The 23,672-nt window shown below is 37.8% G+C and overlaps 1 protein-coding gene across 1 annotated transcript in view; it reads left to right on the top strand.

Moving 5' to 3' along the window:
* The window catches only part of LOC114435631 (copine-5), a 93,127-nt gene that overhangs the window by 26,387 nt on the left and 43,068 nt on the right, over positions 1 to 23,672 (top strand). The window contains 4 exon segments of the mRNA XM_075353404.1: positions 2,560 to 2,663; positions 3,489 to 3,528; positions 6,407 to 6,538; positions 12,918 to 12,919. Of these exon segments, the coding sequence (XP_075209519.1) occupies positions 2,560 to 2,663; positions 3,489 to 3,528; positions 6,407 to 6,538; positions 12,918 to 12,919 (278 nt within the window).

The following is a 23,672-nucleotide window of genomic DNA, read 5'->3' as shown; positions in this document are numbered from 1 at the left end:
TCATTCCCAGGGTGTTTGTTTTCTTGTGGCTTGGGGAGTTTTTAAAAAACTCAACCCAGTGCTTCTCACTAAAGCCCAAAACAGAAAAAAGCTCAGCTCCACACTAACTCGCATTACTGCCATTTACTGCTCTCTGTGAAAGCACAAAACTCCAGCAGGCTCATTATATCTGCACTGTTATCCTCTACTGAACATGCTACAAGAAGAATAGAAACCCACGTTGTCCAGAGAACTGCATGACATTCAGATGGCACAAATCCCCAGCGGTGGTGCATGTGTGCTCCGGGGAAGAGGATAATGAAATGTTGGTGCATGTTTGGGACAGAAAACCCACAAAGATAATAGAGGATTATGCTCACATCTTGTTATCGCTTTTCTTCGCTCAAGCTTTTTTTTTTCTTTTACACCGCGCCCTTACTCTCAGTGTGACTGTGTTTTAGGGACATTTTCCCATTTTAATATCAGACACTGCAGGCCTTTACAGTAGCTGTTGGCTAAAGAGTTCAGTTTGTCATATGTATATCTGTATAAGCCACTGCATGTGTGTGTGTGTGAGGGTGCAGGTTAGGGACTTCATGCCAGATTCTCATTAGCCAGCTTCAGCAGCCCAGCAGTATCTAATGAACTCTGCAGCTCAGTATTGTCTCTTCCACTCAGCAGGGAAATCACATTATGGAGCTCATCTTTGTCATCACCTACCTCTTTACTAACATGTGCTCACAGCCTCATCAACACCTCAGGGTTTCTTAGAAAGACTAGGTGGTGTTTGAATATCAGTGTCCTTTCCTGCGACTTTTCTCTTGCTGCTGTTAAATTATGTTTTTCAGATAAAGAAAAGTCAAGAGTTCAAAGAGGAAATCAACACCATCTAACAATACAGACATGTATACAGTCTGTTGAATGTGTTGTTTACATCCACCTACAGTACACCATCTGCCTTTCACAGTATGGAAAGGACTCTTAAATGCATATGAATTCCTTGATAGTGTTGAAGCTGAGTTTGGCAGCTTTAAGACATAGAACATGGACAAATTTGACTCGTTCGTGTGTGTCTGATATGAAGCGAGAATGAATGAAAATAAATGTGATTAAGATCATTTTGAAACAAAAAAGTAATCATTAGGACTGTAGACCTAGCGCCTTCTGTGTGATATAGGAATGACACTAATAGTCATGACTGAAGGTCTACTATGGAGACATGCAGTGTAGAGCTCAGAGTTTACTGCGTTAATTAAGTTACTGTACATATTCTGCTCACATGGTTTTCATTCACAGATAAAGCCTTTAGTTTGGCAATCAGCACTTTGTCATACAAACATTTGTATAATGACTCCAGGCACTGGTGTAGTTACAACAAATAAAACAACAGCATCACATTAAATAGAAACAAATCATTTTAGTTTCAGATTTAAAGCTTTGCAATTATAAGATGCCTGTCTGGCATTTTCTTTTCTATTGGTCATGTAACCAGCATGTACAAAGGCTGTATTATAGTTCGGAGAGGATCCAGTCATACAGGACTTGGAGGAGACTTGATTTTTATGTTGGATCTTTTTCTTTTTGGAGAGGTTTTCTTTGCACTCACTGCTTGGCTTAGTTTAGGAAAACATGGGTTTGTAAATGTATCCACCAGAAGCTCCAGTTACCAGGATCATGAGTCTCCTAACAATAGCCCCAAAATGTTGAAGGGCCTGAATAAAAAGGACTAAAAGCAGAAGGGATCTCCCTGTGAGCCACAGCTGATGGGGACTGTGGTTACAACAAAAAGAGAGGAAAAATTACCCAACACAGGTCAACTTCACACAAGACCACTGAATGTTTAAAACAGGATATGAATCATATAATATGAATTGGATAATGTTGATATTATTCACAATGCTCAAAAGTCCTCATTTTGATGGAATATTTGATTAAATATAAATCCTGAGGGCTTCAAATGATTAATGTATGTAAACTCTATCTTATATGTGAAACTCTTAATCACCTTTTTGCATATGGTGTTGCTGGGTCTGCCAGGGATTTTCTTGGCACATTTCCCTGCATTTGGCACTTAGGGAGTGAATATCCCACTAATTAGGAAGCTTTAATGAATGCCTTCCTCCGCCTCTCCTCTTCTTACTCTTTTCCCACTCTCCCACCTCCATTTCTATCCAGAGCTCCCACTCCAGTAGTGGCCCCTTTTCATCTGCCTGCTCTTCATAACCTCTTCAGCCCAGTTTTATTCCTTACACCCTTTTTTCTCCTAGTCTGCCTATGGAGTTTCTCTGTCTACGCACTTTCCTCAACTTAATCTCTTTCTCTCTGTGGGGTTGATAAGCAAGTTATCCTGCCGTAATTAATGTGGGAGAGAGGTGAGGATCAAGGAACTAGGAAACACCCCCATTGCTGCACAGCAGCAGCACCTCCATTAATCAGGTTTCTGTAAATGCATGCGTGTGCAATAGGAGAAAGTCTGAAAAAGACATAAAAAAGAAGTGCAAACAAGCATAACTGTATTTATTTAACTGTTTTGTTGTCTTGCTTCTCTCCTGACAGTCATCATGTTTTCTCCCTCCACAGTTTGGCAGAACAGAGGTGATAGACAACACTCTAAACCCTGACTTTGTTAGAAAGTTTATCCTGGACTATTTTTTTGAGGAGAAGCAGAACCTTCGCTTTGACCTGTGAGTAATGTAGCAACATCATTTTTCTCTCCTACCTTCTATGCTCCTTCACAAAGCCCTGCTGTTACAGTTATACTGGTAACTTATTTTTTTTCTCATTTTTTTTTATTTACAGACTTTTAAATGAACCCAATAAAATCAGCTTCTCATTGTAGATCACAACCACATCTATCCTTTTCCATGTTTTTCTGACATGTGTTATAAATAAATAAATAATCCATCTTGCACATAAGCTGTGATGTTGTAGTATTTTCAGCTCTTCTGTGGATTTAGATTTGAACCGAAATCACAAAAACAAGCTTTTTGTCAAACCTCTTTCAACAGTGTGACCCTTAGTACAACCTGCTGCAACACGACACATTGTTAAAATTCCTATATTCAGGCCCTTTTTTTTTAATTACTAGGGTGAAACAATATTCAGATTCTTTTTTTTTGTCTACAGGATAGCACTCAGTATTTGTCCCAGATGAATCGAATCCATTGTTTCATCTGATGTTTAATCTTGGTACATCCTGTAGAGCTCCATTTCCTTCACTTTCATTGCTTTATATTCACATGCAAATCTGATCAAGACCCTTCCTCATTACTATGGAAGAGCAGACAAAGGTCTTGTTGACCCCTTGTTCTGCACCACAACAGTAACGGCTGAAAAGACACTAAGATCTGAGTTCTTTTTATCCTCCACGACCCATTCTGAATTTACACCCTTGTCTATGTTTCCCTCATGATGTCCACATGACATAGCATACACAGCAGTCCTCAATTTAACATGTTAAAATGTGATTTATTTACTTACTTTTTTATGTTCCTTTTATTTCCTTTTAGATATGATGTTGACTCCAAAAGCCCAGACCTGTCCAAACATGTGAGTGCAGATACATATTTGAACCTTGAACCACAGATAAATGGAGGTAAAATCTTAATTGGATATTGGCTCTGAAAAGAAAAAAAATATACTGCTTGATATAATATGGTGTATGGTTGTTTTGATTGAATATATTCCAAACTCTTTTTTATCAGTGGTCTAACAATGGGAATGTTTAGATTTTCTTTTCTTGCATGCTTTAGTTAAGTGTTGCCTGCTGCATGGTCCTTTCAACATGGAACAAAGCAAAGCCCTTTTATTGCCTGATCATACAAGTATCCAAATACAAATGTTTATTTTGCTCTTTGCACACTGTTGTTGTTTTAAGACTTTAACTGTTACATATGGTATGTTGTAATCTATAAATATGACATTTAAACAGTATCTATGATGTCTTACTTTTCATTTGTTGTAGTGGCTCTGAGAGGCTCTAACTCTGCCATATACTCATGTAGACAAGCTTTGTGATAGTGATGCTTTTAGCCATAAGTTTCCATTTTAATCCAAGTGTCACATTACATTATAAGATTATTTTGTTTCACTCCAAAATACAAGTCAAGTTTCAAGTCATAAACCTGGAAACTATGGTGACAGAAAGCATTGACAAATGTGACAAAAATAATCATCATCATAATAATAATGATTATTTGATGTATTTGGATAACTGGGTTTTGCCTTCTTCCATCACTTGCTTTGATTCCACCTGTAGTTTCAGTTCTGCAAACATTACGATTTGTTTCCGCTTTCACTTGGCCATCTTGGACAGTGGTAGGAATTGGTTATAGTGTTGTGTCTTGGTATATGATGTGCTCTGTTGTTGTCGTTGTTGTTGTTGCTGCTGCCGCCCAACTTTTCTGGAAGCCTGCAGAACTCAACGTAGGTCCCCCAGCATCTCTCTCACTTCTGACACTGCATGGCTGCTGTCTCACACAAATGTTCCCTCTCTCAGGAGAAAAGATGGTGTCACTCGTCAGAATAACACCGCTGAGAGCAAAGCCATCTGTGCAGCTTTGAACTATTGTTGCAGCCTCAAAGCACTTTACAATGGCACCAATGTGAAGAGAAATATACAGATATTACTTTATGTCTTTCAGTAGTTTTTATAACACAATCAGGATGATGAGATTTTCCAGGCTCTTACAGGACATGCTTGGAATCAGCTGGTGTAACAGACCAGAGACCTCACTGATTGAAACTCTCTAAATCCAGCTGATGAATTATTCATTGTGTCCTGTCTGTCAAGGCCAAAGTTAAGGACTTTTGGTTTGGATTGTCCCGCATCCTGTCTGTGTTCCTTCTGAAGAGACAATGCTGAAATTAAATACTAACTGAGGTTTTTTTTTCCTTCCTATTAAGATTTTGAGTCTCATGCACAACGCTAGGTGACACAGAGAGACTGTGTCCAGGGAAACGCATTATTACAGCTAAACCCATGTCACTCTGTATCAAGGCCCTTCTTTGCCGTTTATTTCATTTTGTTTGTGTCATAGGCTATTTGTCTCTATATCCTCTATTTCTCCCATTTCTGTACAATTCATCACACATGGTTTCCAGCAGCTGGGTTGGTGGTCATTTTAGTAGAATATTTTGGTGGAAAAATACATTGGAATGCTGCAGAATATCTGAAATAACATTTTCATTTTGAAATAGAGATATTGCTAATACAAGCAGCCCATTGCATGCAGGTTAGATTTAGGCATAAACAGTACTGAATAAACTGTAAGTGACATGCTACATGTTAGGGTTACAGCTAAGTTCAGTGGAAAACAACCCATCATCAACACTACATGGCCTCCAAACCACAAATTGTGCTATAATAGCATACAACTTTACTAAGCACTAAACATGGTTAGGTGCTCCTGGCTGATTCACTCTGACCTTCTGTCATTTGTTTCCTTCAAATAGCTTGTTCCATCTCTCAAGGATAGTTTTCATTGCTGTGCTTATGTGTTAGGGCTTAGGTTAAATTATGATTAGGTATGTCATGCTACACACAATTAAATTCATCATCAATTTTCCAGCAGAAGAGCAAACGGAAACTAAAATAACTTATCAGTGCTGAATTGTCAGTTTTTTTTTATTTAAACATCCTGCTAACATTATTCCTTACCACTTTGCTCTGTTAATTGCTTGCCAACTCAAATGAACCAGCAGAATAACTTTTTAGGTTCCTCTTGCACTTTTGTTGTTGTTTGCTGCTGTGTTGTGAAATGGACAATGTTTTCCTAATTTGCTTTTTCTTTGTGTCTTTGCATGCCTTTTCTGATGCGCTCTAGGGCAAACCTGATTCATACTTACCTAAAGTTGTTTTAGGTTTTATTTAGTACATTTAAAAACACTTATATTTAATACTGAATGGGTGTTAAGTAGTTCTGTGTTGACTGTGATCTCATTTTTGAATGAAATTTCTGAAGTTGAGAACCACTGCATTAGCCATTCCTACTATGTGTAGCCCTACAGGTGATGTCAGCATTTAGGTTCATTTCAACAAACTTTTCTCACAAGTCAAACAAGAATGGTGTCAGTGCTGAGGAGATCACAAACAGTATTTCTGTCTCACAGCTGACAGCAACCCGTCAAAGAGGTGTCTGCTAAATGTTGCATACCATACGGTTACAGTACACCTACATAATCAATCATTTATCCAGAATATGTCAAACCAAATTTCAGTGTTCTGTTTTTCTACAAGTGTGATGCACTATCAAACTGCAAATGTGAATGAACCATCAGTCTGTGAAAGACTTTTTTTTCTAATTTTCTTGCTTGCATGGACTGAAGCGATAACAGAATGAGTGAAATAAGCGAGTGATTCGTTTTTGAAGTTTTGACTCTACCCTCTCTGCCCCTCCTCATTTCTCACTTCCTGCTATTCTTCCAGGACTTTTTGGGTCAGATGTTCTGTACTCTTGGGGAGATTGTTGGATCGCCTGCCAGCCGACTGGAGAAAACACTGGGGTGAGTAAGAATTTCAGCCAATTTTCTCTGTGGCAAAATGCCTCAGTCTTAAAATGTGATTGAGGCGCTTCACGCTGTGCTACAAAGTGACTCAAGACAAAACAAAAATGTGAACAATAGTAGTTTTACTTTTCTATTTGAGGGTATAGGTCAATAACTATCTTCAGCAGCTTTATGTCCAAATTTCTGGTTAAGGCATGTAAAACCTGAAATGGAAAAGTCACACTGCTAAATTTAAAAACCAACATGATGTTATGTCAGTAAAAACACACACACACACACACACAGATGCGTGTTTGAGTAAGACTAGAACTGCAATAAGATCTGTCTGCCTTTGATATGAAACGTGTGATCAAATACATTCATCAATTATCTTTCTAAAATCCTTTATATCACTAGGAGACCCTGAAGGTATTACTTTTAAGACTTTAAACACAATTGAGCTGCGATACCTGTAGAAACAGAGTGAAGGAGAGTAATTTAGGAGACAGAAATCTGAGATAAGATACATGGGTGACTTTGATCACACAAAGAAGGAGAGGGAGGGAGGGGGGATGACAGACCCTACAGATGTGTTCCGCAGATAATTATTGTCATTTAGGAAAAGGGTAGAAGTGCAGAGCAAAAATTACCCAAATTACTGTTCGTCTCCTCAACGTGTACCCTCACATTGGCTGAGGGAAATGTAGAATTAAGGAGTTTTTCCTGTCTTTATACACCTACGATCAACCATCATCATCATCATCATCATCATTATCATCATCATCATCAGTCTGCCTTGTTATTGGGCAGTGCAGGTGAAATCTTATAAATGCAGCAATCAGTTCAATGTGCTGTTACCTTGGATATCACTCAGATTTAGCATTAGGATACTGAAGTACTATACTCAAGTAATACTACTTAAAGTTAATGAAATTATATTAGTTTTACACTGTTCTTGCATAAAGTTTCTTGGTTTTACTCATGGTTCCAATGACTCAGCTTAAGTACAGTTTTGTAGAAATGACTCTTTAATATAATACACGGTCATTTAGAAAAAAACGTATGATCAATTAGACTTTAGATTATAATTACGACTTAAATTCAAATCGAGATAAAGGACTAAACAGAGAGAAATCGGTTAAATCCTCTATTCTGTGAATGCATCAAACACTGACAGATAAAACCAGCAGCTGTTGGTTTAAACTGAACATGTTTAAAAGAACAACTTTTAATTTGTATGATTATTTTTGCTCAATTTATTGACCGAGTTGCAACAGATGTTCTTTTCAGTGATATTTTTGTTTTTGTTGCAGGTTGCCTCTATATAGAGCACAGCATGTTAGTTCAAAAGCATGCACCTGTGCGGGCATCTGCAGATTATTAATCTGCACAGCGTATTTAGAATTTATGCAAATCATTGTATAAGGTAAATACAGTTGGTTGTGTGTATGATCTACCTTGTGCACTGTGACCACCTCGATTGTAAAGATGATATTTTGGGTCAGTGGTTATGCAGGTTAGTCTCCAGGAGGTGTAGCATGTGTGTGTATGTAGAACACATGATTTTATGTGTTTGTGACATTGTAACATTGATATTTGCTTGACTTCAGCCTCAATATTAAGTGTAACACACCCATATTCAAAACACAATCACTGAATATGTAGTGTATAAATGGCGAGGCTGCCTCTGAACAGAGTTAAGAGCTGCCGCATTGGATACATAATCAGTTGTATCTATTTTTGCAAGACCAACATAGTTGGTTGATATTTAGTTCTGTTCCATTCAATACATGACAGTATAAAAACCTTGTGATTTTGTGAATATGTAGATCAACTTTCTCCCGTTCAAACACTCTCCGATTTTTAGTGCCTGTTGTGATTATGTTCAGGGCTGTGGTTCATTGAGCACACACACACAGACACCCTGATAGATATGTTCTCAGGTTGAGTGAGTTTTCATGTGGTCATAAAGAATAATTCATATAAAATGTCAAGGCATTTGTGTAAGCTGAGCCGGTGGGAGAAGGTTTCAGCATTTGTTTGTTTTTCATATTTCAACACTTTTGAACCTGCACATAAAACCAATCTTGGCTGTAAAAAAGGTGACTGTTTATGAATTATATAATAACACAGAGACATTTTACTGACTGGTTTCATAAAAACCTTGTTTAAATGGCACCTGAATGCAAAAGAGTATATTTTGTTCTTGTCTCTTGTTGTCTGGCTAATTGTAATGGCTTTAATCTTCCTTTAATTAGTGCTTGTTAAATTAGGCAGCAGCAGCAGCCATTGTGATTTCCATTATGGAAAAGAAGGCTTCTGAAGGTAGAGTGTGTGTGTGTTGGTGTGTGTGCATGTGAATAAAAGGTGACATTATTGACCAGTGAGACACAGAAACAGACACTCAAAACAACCTTTAATTGCTTGTCAGGTCCTTCACAACACTAGTTGTAACTATAAGAAGCATTAGAAGTTAAAAAGCAGAAGGCAAGACAAATTTGTGAATATGATGTGAATTCCTTACCTATTAACTATTAGACATGATATTCATGGAGCCTATTCATTCCACTGAAAACAAGTGACACACACCCACACTGTATTTGTTGGAGTTTTACAGCCCTTTGTGTCATAAAAGATGCTAAAGATGCCAATGTATTGAAAAGAATGTATGTATGTATGTATGAATGTATGCCTACTGTATAGCACACATGGTAATTAACACTGACTTGACTTTTTTAAAAAAACAATGAGAACGCAGGCACCATAGATCTCTGATTAATTTGGTGTATATGCCAGTATGTGTGTACACAACCATAACAGCAGAATATGAAGCATGAATATGAGCTGTGCATGTATTAATGTGCTCTCTGCTGTCATAGGCTGCATTTTTTTATTTAAGTGAACCATTTTTCCTGGTGTTTCACCTGTTACACATATTCTCAGCTTGCTCAAACACTAAAGAACGTGTATGTTTCACAATTATGTTTAATACCTGACCGTGTCTCTACTACTCATTAAGTTTGCATAAAGAAAGCCTTTTGTATACGTAGGGAGTAGGATCCATGTTTCAGGGCTTTTCACATTGTCACAGTATCTTAAGGTGCAGACCATCATAGGTTCTTCTAGGTGCTTGCAAAGGAAGAGGTTAAAAAAAAACAACTAACTTAAAAAACACATGACCAAACAACCTCATCAAACCACCCATCAAATCAAATCAAATCAAAGCAATCTATACAACTATCAAGGCATAAAAAACTATAGGGTATGGGTGGACTTATAAATAGGCTATATAAAGGTTAAATAAATATAAATGTTATTGCACTAAATAAAGATGTGTATTGCACACAGGTATATTACTCAGCAGGTGGCTGCTTAACATCCTGTGTGGGTGTTGCAGAGGCTTATTCTGTAGACAATAAATCAAACAGAAGAAATCCAGTCAGCTATACAACAAAATATCAAACAGCTGCAGCTGAGAGATGCTGCTTCTCAACATGAGCAGAAATCTAAGCTTTTGTTAATTTATGAGTCTCAAGATAGTTTTCCTTTGTAGAAGAAAACCACTGACCATGTCCTCACTTCTGTGTATTTCCAACAAATTGACTCTCGCACATTATGCAACATTAGAGGAAAACCACAAAATATGTTTTCATCTTTTTGTCATTTGGATTCACTGGTGGTTACGACAGCTGTAGAGCACTAAAATGTGATTGACTGAAAATAAATCTTCCTTTATTCCGGTAAAAACTTTAGTAGAGCAGAAAACAAACATAACACTACAGATGTCTTTGTGAAGCTGGACCCTATTGTTGTGTCAGCTAATTTGAATGACTAATGGGACACCTAGACGGAAGTGAGCTATTGTGAATATAATGAATTGCTTCTCTTTTTGCCCCTCATCATTCCCCCTAATAAAGTCAAAATGTCTGCATTTAGAAACTTCTGTTATAGAACAACTTTATACAAATTTCCTGACGTGAACAGGCAGCTGGAATTAGAGTACATTCCAGCATTGCTTGCAATCTAAATTTAGACCACAGTAGAAAATATCTCTACAACACACAATGAAGACCACATGTTAACAGTTGAATGATGCTAGTCTTTTTTTAATGGCAGCCAGAAATGTTCTTGTTCAATCATGCATGTCTCTATTGAACTTATAGGTTTCCCCAAAGATCATAAAACAAGAAAGCTTACTGCTGTATTCCATGTTTTAACGTTGCATATCATTATGTCTTTGGTGCTTAATGTTCAGACAAGTGGTCCATGTGTGGCCTGTAAACAACATCTGAGTGGAATCAGTTTCCTTGGCAACATCAACTAACCTTTCTTGTTCACTAAGCAGGTGTGGTGCAAGACAGCCATGATCCACAGCTAATAATGTCATGCTGAGTGTTTGCTTGAACGATATAAAAAGAATTGTTGACCTAACCATAACAGATTCTACAGACTCTGATCAGGAATACATTAAAAAAGTTATAGCTTTAGGTACATCTTACCCAATAATATAATGTTGTGAGACCGATGAACTTTGGATTACTGCGCGGAATCAGACCTACAGACATTATTACAGATAAGGGATTTCTTCTAAGCAGAAAAATTACAGATGCAGTTAATCATATAACAATTATTCCAACCATCCAGTTTCACCACCTCACACTGTGCATGCACAGTGCACAGCTAGCTGATCATTTAAAGGAAGAGAGCTATAATTATTGTTTTTTTGTCGTCTGCGATATGCCATGTAAGCTATATCGACAGTATATCAAACCTAACTTATTATGCTGTTAAATAATGCTTCTCATATTTATAGGCTTGTGTTTAAGATATGATGCAACACAAAACTACTTTATTATGTGTGTGTGTGTGTGTGTGTTAAAGAGAGTAAAAAACGGAGCCCTTCCGCTAAAGAAGACGTGTTTCATCTGAACATCAAAGGCACGCTCCTCTTTTATGATTGCTTCAGATTTTACTGTGCTCTTTTACCACAGGCCGCAAATGCATAAAGAATGAACGCTACATAATGTGTGTGTGTTAATGTGTTACATAAATCAAAATGGGTTTTCTCTTGATTATAATATAATTGACAGTATGTATGATAGGTGTAATAGCGTCCATGTCATTTACCATGTCAAATGCTACATCTTTCCAGTTTTTGTATAATCAGAACAGATGAGGGCGGCAACATTATAGCACAATCAGTGATTTAAAAAGAACAAAATGGCACAGGCACATTTATGCATATGAAAAGGTTCAAACAAAAAAGTAATATAGTTAAGTCTAAATCATTATAACAATCCCATTTCCCTAAGTATTTATCCCCTGTCTGCTTTTGAAGTCAAAGAATGGAAGTCATTTTCTCCATTAGGCAAATAGGGTTGAATATGTTTATAAGATGGTAATTATTTGACAGCTTGGAAACTCTTTCAAATCTTTCCAAGGTGCACATAATTAAAGAAACTATTTGAGAGTAAGTCACCCACCAGAAAGGCTAAACCTATGGAGACCAGGAAAGATTTAAATATTATAGGTTTAGGTATTCTGAGAGATCCTTTATCATGTAAACGGACGTGTTGTGGAAAACCGTTTCTCACTCAGACTTCATTAAGTAAGTGAGTAAGAGATGTCATTTAATTAATTTACAACATTATTCTTTTCAGGTATCAACATAATAGACTGATCAAAGCCTCATTTATAAACTTCAATTAGTTTTAATGATCAGCTTTTGTGTTTTCAATTGGGCACCTTTTTATCCTCCTTTCTTTTTATTTTCTGTCATTCAACTTTTATTTTCTATATTTGATGATTCAAGGAATCACTGCTGATGATCGTTTACAGATGCACTGATAATGACACTTCAGTATGGTATTATGTCCTGTAGCCATAATGGCTGCTTCGGCACTGTTTATCAGTGCAACCTTCAGTTGTGGTAAATGGAGAATGAGTTTAATGTGTTGAGTTTCATAACTGAGACATTAAGTGCTGACAGCAAACAGTTGGATAAAGGTGTGTCTGCCCTCATCTGTGGCTGCATGTGGGGCTGGAAATCAGGCTGGTGCACCATTTCCACTGGTGATTCTGATTGTACAGACAAGGCAACATCTTGTTTTAATCTGTTGTAGAAGAGATCTCTCGTCTATTTCTCCCCTGCGAACCATAATAATTTGTTGTTGAGATGCTGGTCAGAAAGATTGTGTGTGTGTCTAAGATGAAGAAACAAAACCATTTTCCTGCAGTTAGAGTAAACACCACCTCACTGTGAGACGAAAATCTTGGCTATTATATTACCATAGGAAGTACGACTTCAATTATCCAAATGTCATGGAATATCGTTTAGCATTCTGCTGCTGTTCCGCTGTAGTATGAGTGCAAAATCATGTTTATATAGATGAGATATTAGCTGTCATTTTTTTGCTGTAATTCTGCCATTGCAGAGAACAAAGGTGGAGAAGGGGTCTGAATTTAGATAGTTTGATTGAAGTTTCCTTTTTCCTGCAGATCAGATGTCAAGTACTAGTGCTGGATTTCTATAATTGATTTTGGTTCATCAATAGTGCACAAAACATCTAATATGAACCTCACATCATCATTTATTATTTAAATATTTCAACATTTAACTGGCAGATTGACCCAGACTTTAGTAGAGACATTGATTGCTCTTACATGATGGACTTGTTTGGTGTTGATCATCCTGTAGCTTTGCTGACAATTATGTTTTAATGTAACAGCAAACATCAGATCGATTACTGTGACATTTGGTAAAGACGTGTATGATTAATAGTTTTAACTCAGGTGATGCCTTACTTTTCATCATAACCACCAGGACAAGTTTTATTGTCCACAAACAAGATGACGTGTTGCACCATCATATCACATTGAACCTATCAAAGCCAGCCCAGCTTAACTCCCTGAACAAATGTGCACAAACATGTGTGTGCACAGTTTCAGATGTCCTGGAGCTGACCATAAACTTCTGTTTTCTAGTGATGCCCACAGAGCAGCTCCACTGCAGCAGATGGAGGTTAAATGGCTCACTCTGGGGCACTGGATGATAGCCACACAGGAAAATTATTGTGATCCACTCTTTCCCTGGTTGCATCACTCAAACTTTAACTTTCAGACTGCATGTTTGATTTCCCCAGACCGCTGCTATCTACTGTTAACAACTCCACTCGGCTGTAGTTGTAGATTTTATTTTGATTCGTGCACAATAATGTAGAAAAACAAAATACTCTCTGCTGTGTATAGATGTGTGCATCGTATGTTAGCATTGGAAAGACAGAAAAAAATTGAGCAGTGATGGGAAGAAAGTATGTTTAGGCATGCGTGGCCATTTACTGCTTTGATATTCCCTGAATGTCAGAGCAGTTTACCAGAGCAGAGTAGGAAAGTGGAGGACAATTATTTGTGAATGCCAACAGAGGCAGAGGCAGGATACCCAGTTGGATACAATGACAAACCACGCACGACACCTCAGCCTTGCCGTCTCCAACTGTTGGCCCTCCTGGATGAAGTGACAGCTACTGTAGAATATTTGTAGCCAAACGAACTTTGGAGATGTTGGGACATCATTCCATTTAGGGCATACTGGGACTATGGCTGTCACTTGTTTTATATGTAAGGCTTATGGAAAGCTCTCTGTTTTGCACCTTGAGAAAGACTGGATATTTCTGCATGTCTCCCTCAGTCTTGCCCCTAGTGGTATGTAGACATGTGGAGTGTTTTGACAAAAGTTGCCTCAGAAACGTTTGTTTTGTTGGGTTTCTCTAATGAAGCACGATGACTTTTAGAAATCTCTGACACATTTATGTAAACACATCTTTCTATAGTCTTAAGTCATGAACGTTTTATTTTTGTTTCTTTGGAAGAAAGTAGATCATCTTGATCTTCTTCATTGCCTCAACTGGTTATATACAAATATAAGAGATAAAGTAGTCTTTTGTCTAGTTTAAATCCTAGCAGTAACTACATGGAATATATAGCTGCTTAAATTAACATTTGAGGTTGCTCTGATAATGGTTAAATAAAGTACACATGTAAACAAGTAAACATGTTTCCAGGCTAGTACAAAAACAGTTCTTCTCTGTAAATAATTTGCCTGCAGAGGGGGGAATTTTTCAGCCCTCCTTACCAGCTAATTAAAAGTAGTGATTTAATTTGTGAGTTGGTTTTAATGATCTGTGTTTATAGTTACACAAAATCTTGCAATCGTGCAAATTTAGTATCCCCCCACTCAGGTCTTTCAACACCAAAGAGTTAGAACTGATGAAGCTGCTCGGAGGAGCAGTGAAACTTCTGCAAGGAAACTCTACAAGTCCTGTTGCCTCGCTTAAACCTTTGGAATGATAATGACCTGGATTTGAGAGAATCTAACATGTTGCAGACATTTGCTGCATAACATTTGTAGCCTTTGTTACTGAAAGAGTAACCTAGTATGATCCAAGTAGCTTTAAAGCCTTGACCTGACCAAAGAGCTTCTGAAAATAGTGCATAAATGTCATTGTCTTTGGTTTAGATGTGAGTATGGAAGGCTAACCTTAGGGTGTGACTGCCTTGAGTTACGGATGGGTGCCATCCCAGGTGAGTGACAACAACCCATGCTCTACCCTGTTACTCATATTTAGATTAGTTCGGATTTAGGCTCTGCTGACAAAGTAACCATGCTGAGCTTCAAGTTTTTCTTTCCCTGGTTAGACACCATCCTTGGCTAAATCCCTGCATAAATACAGGCACCCTGTCTGATGGTTGTATTAAAATTTTAGTGAGTACTGACCAGTTCACACAAGTCACACAAGTACTTGAAGCTGCCTTCACAAAACTAAAATCATCAAACCAATACACAGTCTTTAGTTATCAGTAAATATTTTATAACTGTACCGTCAGTGAAACAATCTGCAATCGAGGTCCAAAATAGCTCACCTCACCTATGAAAACACAAGCGTCTTATATTTTGCTGAATTGTGGGCTGTAATGTACCTGTGAATGATGCAACATCCTGAGCTGCTGAGAAGACACACCGGGAGGCTGTAGATATGGCTGAAAGCCATGGCTCAGTCCTCCAATGTTCTGTTGCAGCATTTGTTGGAGGTGCTTTTGAGCTTAAGTGGTCAAAGAAGGACACAGAAAAAGGTAGAATGTCAGTCTAACATAAACAATGCATGCAAAATGACAGATTCACCATTTTGAATATTGCTACAGTTTACATCATGTTGTGGCTGCAGAGCCCTTGGGTTGGATCCAGGGTTGGGCGATATTGGCAAAAAAATTAATCAGGATTAATTGTGGCATTTAGCTGATAACGATTAATTGATGACAATTGCACTTACATGTTTTTGACTCTAAATCGCCACATTGTTCTAAAATGATACTGACAGATCATCCGTCAAGTTAACTACTTCATTCTAACAGGTTAAGCTGGTAAGCAGTGATTAGGCACCAACCAGCCATGTTTGAAATATGTATTGATAACAGATGCACTGCACAATGCACAAACTGCTTCAAAATAATAATGAAGCAAACATTTAAAGTAACTTTGTCCTTCAAATGTTCTTATCTTAAGGTCACAGAGGAGTGCATATCAACATTAAAATTAAACAGGACAAATAAGTTCAGAAAAAAGACAATTCCACATTTAAACGTGTGTCTGTGCAAATCAACCTGCGTTACGTCCTTCCAGCACTTACTTTGGTCGTAAGGAGCACAATGACTAAAAGTATCACGGATTCTCGGCTGAGTGGAATTCTTTCCAATATCTGCTGCAGGAGACTTCGCTGTTGTAATGTTTCCTATCTTGCTGTGGAGTCCTTAAATTTCTTCAGTCGGAGTTCATTCTTTTAATACGAGCAAACATCCAGTTACTATGGCAACTACAACCAACGCTCCACGCTTCACACCTAATGCATGTCACGTATGCACATGCGCACTCTTTGCCCTCTTAACCTTTCAGACCTAACATTGACTTCTAGATGGTAACGGGTGATCTTCCTAGTTTTTAGGATATTGTCAGACCTGTAGCTCAGCTTGGGCTTTTTTTAATTATTATTATTATTATTATTATTCAGACCTCTGAGTCAACAAACACCCTGCATGCTTTATTATTCATACAGATGAACTAATACATACTGACACCTATGAGCTGCTGAGCTTAGTCATACAACCATATGCTGGGACTTAAATGCCTTGCTCAGAAGCTGCTCAGTTGCTTTGGAAAAGGGATTCTGTTCACCTTATCTACCTAGACTTCTTCACCATGATTGAAAATTGAACAGTTTTATTCTCTCTGCAGGCTGAGCATCTGTCTGCCCATTTCTTGGCACTCATCTTTTAACATTTTCTGCTCTTCATCTCAGCTCTTCCCCCTCACCTGTCATAGAACCAAACATCTCTTTCTGTTGGTATGCCTACCAGCTACTCCTGACCCACGCTTTGAGTGAGTCGTGCTCCACTGTGCCTCATCATTATCTATCTAGGACATGCAGATGTACATGAACACAGGACACGAGAAAAAAAATTGCTGCTCATGCAGCTGCAGTTGGCGCCCTCTCTGACTGACATTTTTGTGTGATAAGACTCTCATATATCACTGGCTCCTCTGGGATTTTTGTAATGACAACAACAACAACAACAACAACAACAGTAATAATAATAATCATAATGTTAGTTTTGTAAATGCTGGATGTTTTGTTGTTGGGTGTGTATGTGGTTGAGTGTTTTGTTTGCAGCTGGTGCAAATATAGTCTTACACAGGTTCTTCTAGTAAAAAAAAAGGTTATTATGAAGAGGGATTTTTTTCTGGACAAGCAAAAACAGTGGCTCAAAATAGGTTTGCTTTACATTTCAAGGCAACACTAAGTCAATCAGAACTTGCTGGTATTCATTAATAAAAAATATAAACAGAAAAAAAGGCTGCACAATCAGTACACCAGAACAGAGAGATATTTCTTAAATTACTTGAAATAAATCTCACAGAAAACAAAAACACCTCCATTTCCCAGCAGGCTAACCTGAACATGTTAGCTCATTTCTGAATGAATATAGTGAGAGAAAATGTCAATTCCGTTCTGATTATCAGACAGCTTGGTGCCAGTTATGTTTGAGAACTGAAATCCCCATGTGCCTCCTCCCCTGACTCTCTGAGAATGTAGACAAAACAGAGTGAATGAATGGATTCAAAAACAATCCAAACGGCAATAAAACATGACTAATTGTGAGCACCAGTATAATAACAATACTATTCCATTGGTATGGATTAATCTCTGAAAAGATGCACACACATCCATCTGTGTTTGGATCATCTGCCACCATGTGCTAATGATGGTCTGTCACAGTGGACTGATAAATTTGTCATATGGCCTGCTTACACAGAGTGATAAATCAAGTCTCTGCAACAGCATCACTTTCACAAAGAGACTTCTGTCTGCTAACAGATACGTACACACAAATACACACACACACATCACAGACAAATACAATGGGTCTGTGTGTCTCGGCTCAGCCAGTGACTATTCATAGCTTCCAAACACAATCTCCTCACCTATCCCTCAGTCATACAGTATATCTTTTATTGTCTTCTCTTCATACACCTTTCATGCTTTCCCTCTCTCTCTCTCTCTCTCTCTGTCTGTTTCTTCCCCTCTCTCTCTCACACACACACACAAGGAAAGAAAACAGGCTTCCTTTGAGACAAAGATCATACAGTAAATATACAGTGTGAGACTTATTTCCTTGGGGGGGTGTTTTGAGTAGTCAGGAGAGGGTAATGGCTGTGTGTGTAATTACTACTAGAGACCTTCTTAGAGCACCTAACCTTCTTCTAACACTCTTTATTGTCTGTGTTCATGGAAAGCTAGTTTGCTTGCTCTTATAGGAGATATACATTAAAATAGAAATAAAGGAGATAAGGGAAAAGGGGGCTATAAGCTCATTGTAAGAGGGTTACCAAGTTAAAGTCAATTTGCTAGCAAATATGTGGGTCCATGGTGCATAAGCAGGGACTGACCTGGTGGACAAGTCTCTTTAAACACAAAAACTTCCACAGACAACATATTTCCTTTAACTTGGTGTATAAATTAAAAAGTGTTAAAAAATCATATGTACATATGTCAATACATGTTCACTAAATCAACTGCATTTACTGGGGATAGGTAAACTGGCCTAAAAAAAAATCAAATAGCAGTTAAGGAAAATTAATGATCAATCTGAATGACAACTCCTGGTTGCCTCATGCTAATCCTGTCACCATGACCAAAGGGGTAAAAGTTCAGATATCTCCTAATGCTATTTCCCTTCTGCTTTTACTCTGAAAGTTCTGACTAGAACCTGCTTAAAGGTTGTCCTAATCTTTTGCCAAATTAATGTTATCTGGAATAAAACATCTCAGAGTGTCTACTTCTATTTGTGGTATTGTAGCATGGAAAGCAGATCTGAATGTTGTTGCTGAATTATATTCAGTGTCAGAATGGAAAGTGTCAGAAAGGCATATGAGCAGTTGGTCGGCTGGGGACCATGGTATCAGAAAGCATGTCCACCTTTTTTTTTAATATCTAACAGCAGTGTGACCTCATTATTTGTGCCTGTCATTTTCCACTGTAGCTTCAGGTTGTCAAGGAGGGGATGGCTCTGTTCAAAAAGATTCTAATGTTGCAGTATTTACAACATGTTGCTGATTGTTTCATCAATTGGTTAATCTTTGAAGTGCAAACAGAGCAGTGTCTCCATGATTACAGGAAGGTAGTGTATGGGGGAAGAAAGCTGCTACCCCCTCCAGTTTCTGATTCACAACTGAGAAAGAAGTCCTTGATGCATTGATGAAAAATGACGGCTGCACTGCCGAGGGCGGCTCATGTTTGCAGGGCTGGGTGGACAGACGGTTCACAGAGCTGTGCTCACCACAGAGAGGTTTTTCCTCCAGGAACATCACAAGTTGTTCCAGGAACCTCTCTGATAGGAAATACTGACATCAAAAGAGAACGATGCTTTGAAGAGGTGTTGTAAGACCACAGTGATACGCTAGGTGCAAATGATAATATACATGACTTTAAAAACAAATAAACCAGTGGTTTTTTTCACATAATTGTCATGCAAGTATGATACACTGTTTCTGAGACATCTTCTATCCCTTAATGCGTTGTACATACACTACTGTTCAAAAGTTTGGGGTCACTTGGAAATGTCTTTATTTTTTTATTTTTTTAAAAAACCTGCATATAAGGCTTCATAATGTATAATACAGTATAAAGTGCACATTAAACCAATACACACAAAATAATTCTGCAGAATTTCAATGTGTTAAATATTTAGGCCTTGTCCATGAGGTCCTTTTGGAGCATTAAGGGCCACCACATTACTGCTCTCTCTGGATCCCACTGGGCCTGCAGATGCTGTTGGCTGTTCCTCACTGTCAGTCATGATCTGAGATTGACAGGCAATACAGATTGTTATAAAAATTGTATTATTAATTCAACTGTCATATTTTTTTAGCTTATCTAAAAAACAAATCTTATTATTAAAGGCTAATTTTAATGCATAATGTGTACCTTGATGTTGAACGCAAGCCACTGAAAGGCCTTCATCACCAGAATCCTTGTCCAATTCTACAAAAACACATTAATTATGATGATTAATCAGAATCAGAATCAGAAAAACTTTATTGATCCCAGGGGGAAATTGCTTTCATTCCAGGTGCTCCATGTATACTCAAAAAAAACAGGTTAGAAATATAAAATAAGGTAAAGTAGTAAAAGTAAAATAAAAATAAAACCTAATAAATTCTAAACATTAATAAACATTCAAGTAAAATCCAGGCAAGTGAAAACTGATAGTCATATATAATACAACTTATACTGTGTGCAGTAAAATCATTTAAAGTAGTGTTACACCTAGTAGGCTCCACCTGGCCTCTTCCTGCCCTCCATCACCACCGACTGTTCTGTCACTATATTTTATTTTACCGCTCCAGTCATAAAAGAGGAGTCGTGCGCCAAACCAACTTAAACATTTGTGAGAGAAGAAAAAAATAAATAAAAAAAAAACTTCTTGATGAACTGATAGATATTTATTCTGTTAGCAAGGCCCAGCACCCAGGTTATTTCCTTTGTCTGAGTACATGGTGAGGCACAGAGAGACCTTCACATGCTGACCATGGTGAATGTCAGTTTGTATTCTTTATTTTTACTTTTGGCTCTTTGTAATTTTATTACAGACACTACATTTTTTCTCATGCAGGGACAGAGATGCTGGGACAGAGAACATATGACAATTGTCATATATTCTCTGTAAGAGTCAGCATTGTGATATATTACACTCCTATCTCACCTCCTTGACAAATCTAATCAAATCTGCACCTTTACCACTATTTAAAAACACATTTTCCACATCCACCATCTATATATAGCTTCCAAATTTTTAAAAGTTGCATATATAGTTTCAATACAGCTTTAAATGTATGATGTAGTTGTAGCAGCTGAAAGCTGCATCACAATGTGTTTGCAGGATATATCTATACAAATTAAAACAGACCTTCAGGCAATAATTGTTTATGTTTTATGAGACTACAAAAGAATTGAACGTAATAAAAACTATTCAAATTGTGAAAATAAATAGCATGAAGAGAGCATGAAAATGAAAACAATAAAAATCATCTGGAAGATAAGGAGGGATAATAAGAGTTTTCTGTCTGGCTGCTCAGTTTAATTTGTTTTCTTGCCCCAGAGTTTGATTCATTTACATCAATACAGAATTCAGTGTGACCTCATTTGAAGCAAATAACCCTAATAACAACACAGTACAATACTGTTTCCTCTCAATAAATACACAAGTTACAAGGAATCTGTAGAATGCTGGTTTCAACGACATGATGCCTATTTGCATTTAGATATTTACTAAATGCACATGACTGTTCTTTTAGACACAGCATTAGCTGTTGATTTGCACTGATGGAAGCCTAGAAAAATATTTGCACCATTACATGACCCTAATGATATTTGCTTGGTCCAGTCCAACAGTCTTTAATTGAAGGAAATAATTGCCTGTTTTACTCCTGTTTTCACCGTTTTTACTACATAAGCAGCAATGTTAGCACTTTTTTGCCGCCCGAGTAAGGTGGCATGTCCTGCTGGGAATGTGACATATGTGCATACCCACTGTTTTAGCTACCTTTGTTATTTTCATGCTTATGTTAAGTCCCAGCTGATTCATGAATTGCTCAAAAACTAATCCTTACAGCGGCAGCCACAGGTCTGTGTTTACTGGCAGAGCTGTTTTCCCAATTGTGCCCATATTCATTAACTGAAACAACAACACCAATATAGGTAGGGTTAAACTACAACAAGAAACCATAAGCAGATAATATTGCTTAAGTCTGGGGTCCATAAAATAATAGTTGTGTACTAAGCCATTTGATCATTTTTTACATTTTTAACAGTCAATAAATGATGATCTTGTAATATTATATCCACCAATCCATCAATTGCAGAAAATTACTATGATCATTTAATCTTTTTTTTTCACTGTGGTTATGTTTTTTTTTTTTTTTTAATTCTCAAATCTCTGCTAGTGTCTGACAGACACTGCATGGCAGGATGTTGTTCAGGTTTCTTCTGGCTTTGAGCAGGATCCTAAAAGCAGGGCTGATAACCCTGGCAGAACCATTTACAATAAACAGCAAAGAGATATTTTCCCCCCTGCACTGTTGCTTTAGTGTGAAAAGGATGTTTGTTGTCTGAATGAGAGCTGATCCAGTATTGATACCCTTGTGTGTAATATCTCTGAGCAAAACTCCATTTCCTCTTCCAGCGGGCAGAAATTGATCACGTCCTCTGTCTCCTAGCGGGGCCATCTGTTAGGAAAACAATTTTTCTGTCATTCTGGATTCAATTGGAACCATCAGTCAAGATGTCGAATGAGGATGTCTTACATTAAATTTACACATTCAGGAATGCCAAGGAGGATAAACTATTTTAACAGGTTATAGTGAACTTCACACTTAAACCTTGCAGGTTAAAAACAAACCAACAGATCCAGAGAACACTTTACTGCCGCTCTAAGCACAGCCTGTTTAAACATTTGGAGACAGCTCTTTTGGCAAATAGCATCGATTTTCCTCCAAAACGAATTAGTGGACTCAGCAGCACTGATGAAAAACAAAGCATTATAGAGATTGGCTGCCATTGCTACGATGCTAATTGCCTGAGGTGTCATTTGTTCCCTTGCAGAAACAGGGAAAAGGTATGTTTTTTCTCCTTCACCCTCTTTGTGCTGATAAACAAAGGAGGGGAACGAGAACAGAGTCAGAGAAAACACATGTAATGAAATTTGTCAGGCCTGGTTATCATACCATCACTTGAGTATTGATTTCTTTTCATCACACCTGTCCTCATCCAGCTTGGTATCGAAATTACATTTTCAGATCCAGGTCCACTTTGACAGCTTCTGCTCTAAGAAATAAAAACACTTGATGAAATGCAAAATTAACCACATGGTGAATAATAAGACACATTAATCAAGTGCCATTAGCCATAATTACTGTATATCTGTCTCTAAGTGCCTTTGTTTCCAGGTGCCTCAGTATAACCGATGGCTCCACTATACCTTGAAAGATACAGCAGCATTGCCTTTTGATGCCATCTGTGCTTCATTTGGCGTATGATGGATGCTGGGTCACTTTCTTTTTCAGACGGAAGTAGAACAGAGAAACTGCTGCAGCCTTTTCAGTTCATTTCTTTGTTTTCCTGGGTGGTTGCTCACTCTTTTCTCTCTTCTATTTGATTAATGGCACCATCTCTCCAGTGACCATTGTAATAAAGTCAAATGAGGTCTCGAATGGTTGAAGCTTTGTAGAATCAGTAGTGGATAATTGAGGGGGTGGATGCCTCAGGTGGGGCTCTGTGTCCTTCCAGCAATGAAATAGTGTTTCACTTTTTCCCCTTCGGTAGAATTAGTGAAGTCAGTGATTGTGTTAGAGAGATTGGGCTTCACTGCATTCGATGGTGTGTTTGCATGGCTGTGTTCTGTTTTAAAGGTTACAGAACTGGTGATGTGGAAGAAGCATCCCTCATCTGAACACATCAATGTGTGCTCAGTTTGTCTCCTGAATAATACAGTGGCAGTGGAGTGATAATTGAAACTCTGTATCTCCTTTAAACAGCATTGTTGCTCAGACAGGCATGTTAGGCCTAGGTAAGATTTCATGTTGAAATCTTACAGGAGTT

The sequence above is a fragment of the Parambassis ranga genome, chromosome 5 (assembly GCF_900634625.1).
Source record: "Parambassis ranga chromosome 5, fParRan2.1, whole genome shotgun sequence".
In the NCBI taxonomy this organism is placed as follows: domain Eukaryota; kingdom Metazoa; phylum Chordata; class Actinopteri; family Ambassidae; genus Parambassis; species Parambassis ranga.
This window is presented reverse-complemented; position numbering and strand designations above follow the sequence as displayed.